Source organism: Cyclospora cayetanensis, unplaced genomic scaffold (genome assembly GCF_002999335.1).
Source record: "Cyclospora cayetanensis isolate NF1_C8 unplaced genomic scaffold, CcayRef3 CcayRef3_contig_11, whole genome shotgun sequence".
In the NCBI taxonomy this organism is placed as follows: Eukaryota; Apicomplexa; class Conoidasida; order Eucoccidiorida; family Eimeriidae; genus Cyclospora; species Cyclospora cayetanensis.
In genome coordinates this window covers 167567-177053 of record NW_020312048.1, presented here as the reverse complement: position 1 = coordinate 177053, position 9487 = coordinate 167567, and the positions used below count along the sequence as shown (strand labels likewise).

Sequence of the window (9487 nt, the reverse complement as noted above, 5' to 3'; positions counted from 1 at the left end):
ATGGGATCAGACGGCGATTCGGATGCTGCTGCCGCTATGGGCGGCGACCATGCAGCAGGAGCAGCACTAGAGTCTCTGCTGCTGCATCAAGGGAGTGGCTCGTTCGAGAGGGAGGAGGAGGAGGAGCAGCAGCAGCAGCCACAGGAGCAGCAACTAGGCGATGAGCATAAAAGCAGAAGCAGCAGCAGGAGGCCCTCAGCTGCCTGCAGTGCAGGGGATGAGGACGAAGTATTTTACTCAGATCATGAGGGGCCCCCTGAGGAAGTTCAGCAGCAACAGCAGCCGCTGCAGGAACTGGAGCACCCCACAGAGTTGCAAGACTCAGGGGAGGCCGCTGATTGCCCAGATGAGGCTGATATAGAGCAGCAAGAGCAGCAGCAGGAGCAGCAGCAAGAGCAGCAGCAGGAGCAGCAGCAAGAGCAACAACGGCAGGGCAGCAGCACCACCATTATCAGTAAGCCAACGCAGCGCAACAGGGGCCCCTTCTGCGCGCGAGGCTTTAAGGCGCAAGTTAATGGGGTGCAGCTGTCTGAAGCAGATGCAGAGCAGGAGGAGGAGGAGATCGATGCGGCTGCAGCGGCAGCAAGTGCAACAAAGACGGGTGCCGCTGCCGCTACAACGCTGACACAGTTGGCTGCTGCGTGCGTCGAGAGCGATGAGGAGGGGGAGATTTCCGATGAAGACGAAAGCGAGACTCTCGAGGATGCAGAGCCTGAGGCAGCGGCGGCAGCAGCAGTTGCAACGGCAGCGGCGGCTGCAGCAGCAGGGCACAGCGGCAGCAATATCGTCGATCTTTTGAACGCTCCTCTCACTCTGAATGTTGCTGCGGCAGAAACTACTTTGCGGCAGACTTGCGGACCGGCTTTGGTGCACGTCGCAGCTTCCCCCTCTCTGGGGGGAGACGCACTGCAGATTTCACTGACTTTCAGCAACAGTCTCGCGGCAGCGGCTGCAGCGGCAGCACTCAACGGCCGAAAGGCGTGTCATAGGGTTCTTCGAGCTACCGTGTCGGAAGGTCCCTCCCGATCTGCAGGCAGCAGTAGAGCGACGTGCAGAGGCCTCCTCCTCCCCCACACGACGTCGCCTGCTGCTGCGGCAGCTGCAGCTGCAGCAGCTACAGCAGCTACAGCTGCCACAGCTGCTACGGCAGCCGCTACGGCAGCTGCAGCTCAGGGGACCTTCAGATCCCTCCCCTCACCGCTTCCAAGTCAGCAGAAACAGCCCCCCCCCCCACCTCCCACCGGTTCCGCGCTGCAAGGCAGCATGAAAGCCGTCCTTCGACCGCGACAGCAGAGTGCTCGAGGCGGCTTATTGCCATCACCTGCAGCAGCAGCAGTAGGCGCAGTCGGATCTGCAGGGAACCCCTCGGCTATAGGTGCGCCTGCAAGGGTGTGCCTCACGCCAAGGCAGGGGGAGCCGTGGGGGCACTCACCAGCGACTCCTGCAGTGCCTGCAAGTGCTGCTGCTCCTGTAGAGCAGGAAGTCGGTGCAGCTGCTGCTGCTGTCGATTTGCGGGGACGGCTGCAACGCGTCAGCCACTGGGCCGAGGGGCAGCCAATCGAAACGCAAATGGAAGACTTCAAACAGCTGCATGCACGATTTAGACACACAATTCGGTATGGGAGAACACAAGCACTTTTCTCACCACGACTCCGCATGCTGCTTGCTCGCTTTTGCTGCTTCTATGTGAAGTTGTTGGTGGTGCTCCTGCTGCTGTTGGTTTTTGCTTCTGCTTGCTCGCTAGTGCTGCTTCTATGTGTTGTTGGTGGTGCTCCTGCTGCTGCTGGTTTTGCTTCTGCTTGCTCGCTAGTGCTGCTTATGTGTGTTGTTGGTGGTGCTCCTGCTGCTGCTGGTTTTTGCTTCTGCTTGCTCGCTCTTGCTGCTTCTATGTGTTGTTGTTGTTCCTGCTGTCGTTTTTGCTCGCTATTTCTGCGCATGTGTAGTTTCTGCTGCCGCCGGGTCACTTCAGCTCTGTCATTGCTGCAGACGCGCTTGTGTGACTTTCCATTGGTGTGAACAGATACTTGCTACTGTCTAATCTGCCTCCCCGACTGCAGCAGCAGGAGGCCCTTTTAGAGTGGCACCGCCAAGTGGTAGAGCAGCCCTTGGAGGTTCATATTGAGCTGATTAAGCCTCATCAGGCGAAGCAGCAAGAAGAGGAAGAGGGTCAAAGTGCTGCTGTGGAGGCATCGGCGAATTCCGAGTCGGGCACTGCTGAGGCGGCGGCAGCGAAGACGCAAGGGAAGGCCGCTGGAGGCAAATCTGCATCGGGGCAGAAACACCGATCACAGCAGCAAGAGGAGGGGCCTCCTCCCGCTGCTGTTGCCTCTTGTGTTGCTGCAACAACAGACACGGTCGCGGCACAGGAAACAGACTCTCCAGAAGCGGCAGCAGGGGAGGCTGCAGAGAAGGAGGCAGCGGCATCGCAAGCTGGCAGTCAGGAGGCGAGCGCTGTCGGCGACACAAACACTGAGGCTGAAAGCGCAAGCGTAGAAGAAGTTGTGGAGGCAGCAGCAGAAGCAGCAGCAGAAGCAGCGGCAGAAATACCTGTGGAAGCAGCAGCAGAAACGGCATCACAGGGGGCAGATTGTGTTGTGGCGCACTTGACATACAAGACGAAGCACGCATGCGTGGGGGCTTTGCGGAAGCTGCAGCAGAATTCCGACGGAGTTGTTGTAGAGCCTGCAGGACCGCGCAAGCCTAATGCTGTGCTATGGGTTGGAAACTGCAGAGGTAAGAAGGGATATGAGCTACTGGGATAGGCTGGCAGATAGCCAGTCATGCAGACAACAGAAACACAGACACTAGAAAGAAAGACAGGGAGGCGGCAGAGAGAGATGATTTTCGTGGGCTGCCTTCTTCCGAGTTTTTCTGATATTCCTGTTGTTACTCTGTATAGTGTTACTGCTGCTGCCTTCGTGCATGCTTTAGAAATGCCGCTTTAAGGGAACCTCTCGCGCGAGGCACCGCTTTTCGTTTCCACCTCTCTTCGAGTCTACCAATATTCCTTTTTTGCCACGCGCTTTCTTTTATTCTCTGGTGAAGCGCGCATGTTTTAATCGGCGCGGCTCACGAGAGCCTTTGCGTGCATGAAAGTCTTTCGCAAGGGGTTCCTGTGTTTTGCGTTTTCCAGACTTGCGACCTCAACATCTGGCGGAAACACGCCGTCTTTTTGCGTCTTTCGGACCGCTGGACCGCTTTCAGTTTTTGCTGGAGAGAGGCTGCGGCTTCGTGCATTATTCGGATACACGAGATGCTGTCGAGGCACGAAATCATCTGCATGGCTATACCGTAGGGTGTGTTTGGGCCCTTTGTGCAGCTTTTGATGAGCCGCATGGGGTGTTGGCGTTGAACCCTGTTGCACTGCTTGCATGCTGCAGCGTTCGTTCCGTGTAGGGGGCAAGGTTGAGGCTCTCGGGAGGGCGGTTCGTCGGTTGGTGCGGATGGATTGTTTTCTGAGGAGGCAGGAACGTGTGTGCATGTATGCGGGCTGAAGAAGCCTCGCCTTCGCTGCTGGCGTTCTCTTTGCCTTTGCAGTATGCGCCAAGCTGTCAATGCTTCTTGCTTCTTGAGGCGTCTTCTGCACCCTTTCCCCCGTCTTCTGTCTCACGAGCTGGTGAGTCTGTCATGTGTGCTGCAGAGGCGTTTCGCTGAATGTTGACTTTTCTCCCTCGGGTCAGGCACTCTTCCAGACGAAGAAGGAGGCGCCTCAGAGGCCTCGAGAGGAGAGGCCTTATTCTCCTTCACCGCCTAAGCAGCAGCAGCAGCAGCAGCAGAGGGCGGGCCGGAGCCGACACAAGCAGCAGCAGCAGCAGTCAGCGCAGCAGCAGCAGCAGCAGCAGCAGCAGCCTCCGAAGATGCCTCCCATGCACGGGGTTCCGCTCCCCCTGCGCAGCGCCCCCATGGGGGCCCTGTTTGGGGGGGGGCCCCCTCCGTTGTTTGGCATGAGGCCGGGGGCCCCCCCTGGGGACCGTGCATTCGTGGAAATGGGATCGGGGGGAGCAGTGCCCTCGGGGCCTCTGCCGCTCCGTCGGGGTGTGTTGCCTTCGCCGGGGGGCCCCTCCATGTTGCGTCCGGGGGGGCCCCCCCCCCCGCCTCTGCTGTTGCAGAGGGAGCGCATGGAAAGATCGATGCGCTACGGGGATGAGGGGCTTCCGCCTCGCGTGCTGCCGCCTCCGCACGAGTTTGGCGTAGCTGCAGCACCTGGGGGGCCCCCCTTCGACCTTCCCCCCGGACGGCGGGATCTGTGGGGCCGCAGGGGGCCCCCTATCTACGTGCAGCAGCAGCAGCCTCGAAGGGGGGCCTTTCACCCCGAGGATTTGGAGGGCCCTTACGGGGGCCCCTACGGCCCTCTGGAGGGGAGGGAGCGGGAGCAGTGGCATAGGCAGCCGTCAGAGGCCTCTCCCGCAGCGGCGAGGGAGAGACGCGAGGGTGGAAGCGGCAGCGGCGAAGGGAATGCAGACACCTCCTATCGTGGCGGCAGCTCCAACAATGCAGCAACGAGTGACTTGCTCTCGCTTCTGCGGCAGCGACTGATGAGTGGCTCTGGGGGGGGGAGCGCTCCTACGACCACGGGGGCCCCCAAGGATGAAGGAGGGGGGGACGGCAAGCGGGGTGGCTCGACTGCAGCAGGAGGAGGGGCAGCGCTCGAGAAGGAAAGCGACGGAAAGGATCCGCTGCTGCAGCTGCTGCAGTGCAAGCCAGAGCTGCTGGATCACATGCTGCTGGATCTGGCGCGGGAGCGGCTGCAGAGGCAGCTTGCAAGGGGGCACACCAAGGGACGGGGGGGGCCCCCGGAGGGGGCCGTTTCAGCTTCGCGTTCTGCCTCGACGGAGGATCGCCGGGGTAACTCTCACGGAGGCGAGGGAGTCTCAAAGGAGGGCCCTCCGAGAAGCAGCAGCAAACATCGCGCCACACCTCGCAGCAGTCGGAGTCGCAGCGCTTCAAGGACGGAACGAAGGCTGCGCGGGGGGAGGCGACACAGAAGCACCAGCAGCGGCTCGGGGGCCTCTTCTCAGAGGGAGCGAGGCCCCTCAGAAGAGAGCCTTCATCACCCCCATCAGCTGCCGCAGCGGCACGACAGGAGGGGGAGAATTCCGGCGGGCCCTACTCCGCAGCAGCATGCTGGGGGTCAGTTCGGCGTCTCTTGCTGCTGGCTGTTCCCTACTATACAACTGTCTGTACCAATCCTTACGTATATCTATTTATACATATACCCCGTGGCTTGGGCATCTCCTTCGCAGTCCTCACCTTTTATCAGTCCGCGGGGTTTTTGCGCCACTAAAACGGGGGGGCCCTATTGGGGCCCCCCCCTCTGTGTGTGTATATGTCTACATATATGTGTTCATGTGGGTGTGTATGTGTATATATATGTGTTTATGTGGGTGTGTATGTGTGTCTGCTTCTCGGGGGTCTCGCTGTACTTTTTATACATATCTATATATATATACATATCTATATATATATATAAACATCTATATGTGTATATCTACACCTATATATATTTTATATATATATATGTACATATATATTATATATATACATCTCTATATCATATATACATAGAGACGTTCTTGTTTTCTCTGTATCTCTCTCTCGTGACCGTTTGGTGCCTTCTGCGCAGGTATGCGGACGGATGGGTGGGCAGATGTACGAGCGGAGCCGTGGGGAGGCGTGGACGCCTCAAGAGACTCGAAGAGACGGCGAATCGGTGGAGGGGGCGTGCATGGGGGGAGCAGCAGCTCTGCTGCTGGCCCTTCTATGGTTCCCTTGCCTCGGGGGTGCTCCCCGGGGGGGGTTCCTCCTGGTGGGAGACGAGGGCACGGCCTCCCTCCATCGGGAGGAATGAGTGGCAGCGGAGTCGGAGGGGCAAGCCGTGGCGGCTGGATTCCTGCGGAGGGAGACTATGAGTACGAGAGTCGTTGCTCGGGGGGCCGTGTGGACAGGGAGTTGCTGCTCGTTTGCCGCGTCTCGAAGCAGGGGCAGCATCTCTGCAGCATGAGTGCTAAATTTGTGATGGGAGACCCTTCTTTGCAGCCGTACGATGCTCTTGACCACATTTTCCCTTAACGCGTGTAATCAGATTGTCTGCGCAGAGAAGGGGGGGGAGGGAGGTGGGGGGAGCTACTACTGCCGCTGATGTGCTGATCTCTGTGCTGATGTGCTGATCTCTATGCTGATGTGCTGATCTCTATGCTGATGTGCTGATCTCTATGCTGATGTGCTGATCTCTATGCTGATGTGCTGATCTCTATGCTGATGTGCTGATCTCTATGCTGATGTGCTGATCTCTATGCTGCTGCGTGGGGGCCTCCCTACATCCTCCTTTTTGCGCGCGCGGGTGGGAATTTCCGGTTTGTTGGGGTTTGGATGTTTGACTGCGCCTTAGGCCTACGCGGCTGGACGTGAATCAGCGAGCAAATCTTGAGCGTCTCCAGTCCAATCTGCTTCGTGGGCCCTCCCGAAGCCACGACAGCGGCAGCTCACCAGCGGCAGTTGGCAAGGGCACCGGCGGAGGCGCACGCTTTTCAGCCTGGCAGATGGGGGCCGATTCAGCTGCAGACAGCAGACACTATGACGCCTTGTGCGATTATTTCATCGAGAAGCAACGACTTGGACTCCTGGAAGATAGTCGGACCGCCATCTACATGGTGCCTCCCAATCCGAAATATATCAGGCCTCTTGGGGTAAGCTGCGCGGCCGCATTGAGGGATAGGGGGCAAGAAAGACAGGAAAAAGGGCAGAGCTGAAGGCTCGGGAGGGAGCGAAACACCGTCAGGACGAGAGAGAGAAGCAGAGAGAGAGAGGGCGCACAGAATTGATTTGCTGCTGTATGCTGTCTACATATATTTATGCTGTATATATGTTCATATATATGTATGCTATATGGGTCTATACATGTATATATATATGCTATACATGTGCATGTACATAAAGACATAGAGAGGCTAGTGGAGATGGCAGCGGGTTGCAGCACACAAGGTGCTTTTGAGTCACCACAAAAGGGATCGGGGGACCACCGTTGTCATATAAAACAGAATAGCAGCACCCATAGCTCGAGCAACCGCTATACATATATATGTGTGTGTGTCTGGAGTGACTGGGAGAGGCGATTGTGAGTGGTTTTGCTGACATCTGCGTGCCTCTTTAATTACTCTCTTGTGGTTTTGTTTGTTTGTTTGTGTGTTTGCAGCTGCCGGATGCCAACTTCATGTATGCGTTCGTTATAGCGAAGGGCCGTGAGGCTCGCGGAGAGCGCAACTGGGCAAGGTCGCCGCCTCGTCCACAGCCCGACAGATAGCATTCGAGTGGCTCTCTGATAAATACATCACGCTGTTGTGCAAAATTGGCAGCAGTGGCAGGATTTGTTGGGATTTTCCTGAGCGGCGTTGGCTGCGAAGTCCTACGGCGTGCGCCTGTTGGTGCTAGCTCTCTCTCTCCCCTGCTCCTCCCCTGTGGATTATGTGATTTCGGCTGCAGCAAGCATTGCCTGGGTTGTCTTGCTGCAAATATTTGCGAGGCCAGGACCCTCCCTTATCGCGTGTTTACGAGGTGCCTCCAGGAAGACACCCCAGTTGGGGTGAACATGCGCACGATTTGCAAGAGCTTTACTCTTTTAGTGGCTCGCAATACCTGTTTCCCCCCCACCGTTTCCCCTTATCCCCATCCTTTCTATATATATTTGCTGCTTCCAACTAGGTGGCGACGCGCTTCAAACAGTGTAGAGTATAAGGGGGCAGGGTGGAAGCGCGGGGGGGCGGGGGCGCAGGAGTGCTCTGGAGCACGTGCTTAAAATGTCTGCATACCTACGACTTGGCCAGGAGGGGGGTGGAGCCATCTGGCTCTCGTGGAGGGGTGCGCACGCAGCATCTCCATATGGGAGAGTAACCAGCGTGCAGAGTACACACCATAGCACCCCGGGGGGCAGCCGTAGCGAGAAGGCAGGGGTTTTCACGCATATGGCATGCCGCCTCCAGAGCAAGAAAAGATCAAAGTGCCGTACCAGGGCTCGAGATAGGCGGAATAGGAAGGGGTGGGGGGGAAGCGCCTCTCAGCGTTGCGCGCAGCCTCCACAGCTAGCTAGAGTATGGTGATCTGCTAGGAGTGACTCCGATAGCCTCCGATTCCCCTTGTTCTAGGACGCGCGACCGCTGTCCACTTGGACGGGCAGTTTTATGCTGTTTTCCATGGGCGTGGACAGGACGACCCCCTAAAGTTTATCCCAGGCGCGCGAGGAATGCGGATTTTTCGCAATGTTGCTACTTCTCCCTCAGGGGGTTTGTTGGTTCCTCCATGAGGAGGTTGCAAGAGCACATGTGCCACGAGAGCTCCCGGAGTGTCTACCTTCAGCAGACCTTTGGAGCTTGAGGAGGTCAAGTAGGAGCGCTACCCAGCCGGGGCGAAGTATGCGGCGCGGCCTGTGGTGCTCGCATAGGTTTCGCTACGTGAAACCAGAGCCTTAGTCGACATAGTACCCTGATTAATGCATTACTAATTGTTGGTAGTGTAGAAATTGTATTGTTTATGAGCGAAATCTTATTTTTCGCGCAACACCGTCGTCTGCCACTGCCCAACGAATCCCGTGTTGTTGGAGCAACCCCCCCCGTTCACCACCCACCGGCGCCCTCGTGCCAGTGCCTCCGCTACCAAGACGCAAATTCGAGGGACTCTTTGGGCCTTTTTAATATCTATAGCAGCTCGTAAGCTACCCGGCAGAACCTGGTCGGCTCCCCTTTCGGAACCTGGCCCCTCTCCATGTCAGCGTTGGCGAAGGGGCCCTCCGCCGGCTATTCGACTATGAAATTCTCCTTCCCGCAGCCCTCCTTACAAACTCTTCCTTTCCCATGAGACCAAAGCTCTGCATTGCCCCACAAAGCAGCGTGTTTTCTATCTCATGCCCGGGAGTTCACAAGCACCCCGCTGACACATCTCCTGCCCACCCAGCCCACGCGGCTGCGGCTAATGCGGCAGCTGCTGGGAGCTCTCTCTGAGCCTCGAACAGCCGCAGCGTTGCCGTCTTTTGGATGCCTCACGCGTCTTGGAGCAGCCACAGCCTCGGAGAAGACGACGTACCATGTGGCCGCTCTCGGCGGGGGCCCCTCCCCAGCAGCTCCGGGGGCCCTTGCAGACAGAGGGCACGCTGCAGACTCTTTCCTGGAGAAGGGCAGGCGTTTCTCAGCACCTCCAGCAAGACGTGGAGCAATCGCATCATTCCCAACGGCAGCAAGACGGCGTCCAGGGAAGCGTCTGTTGCTGCGGGCGCCTCCTTGCTGCTGCGTTCGAGGTTGCTGCCCCTGCTAGCCGATGCTTTGCCATGGAAGAAGTAGACTGCACTGTGGCTCTCATGCAGGAGCAGCAGCAACATCACACGCGGCGGATGCTGCTCCATAGCTGCAGCAGCAGCAGCGGCATCACCCCCGCCTCCACAACACAACCACAAGCGTCCCCCCTCTCTTTCTGCAACTCCGCATGCTGCCCCGATAGCAAA

At 57.9% G+C, this 9487-nt stretch overlaps 1 protein-coding gene across 1 annotated transcript; it reads left to right on the top strand.

Annotated features, from left to right (window-relative positions):
- LOC34624529 (atherin) lies at nucleotides 1-5284 on the top strand. Its single transcript, XM_026334590.1, has 10 exons — nucleotides 1-63; nucleotides 577-1616; nucleotides 2021-2256; nucleotides 2383-2519; nucleotides 2649-2733; nucleotides 3134-3296; nucleotides 3641-3731; nucleotides 4254-4681; nucleotides 4895-4986; nucleotides 5244-5284. Exons 1-10 carry the CDS (start codon nucleotides 1-3, stop codon nucleotides 5282-5284), a joined length of 2376 nt encoding a protein of 791 aa, XP_026190375.1.
- The last annotated feature ends 4203 nt before the right edge of the window (nucleotides 5285-9487 follow it).

Coding starts and splice junctions, on each gene's coding strand:
- LOC34624529 (XM_026334590.1), top strand. CDS start 1: ATGGGATCAGACGGCGATTCGGATGCTGCTGCCGCTATGGGCGGCGAC. Junction 2,520..2,648: donor TTGTGGAGGCAGCAGCAGAA/GCAGCAGCAGAA, acceptor GCTTTGCGGAAG/CTGCAGCAGAATTCCGACGG. Junction 4,682..4,894: donor GACGGAAAGGATCCGCTGCT/GCAGCTGCTGCA, acceptor CCCTCCGAGAAG/CAGCAGCAAACATCGCGCCA.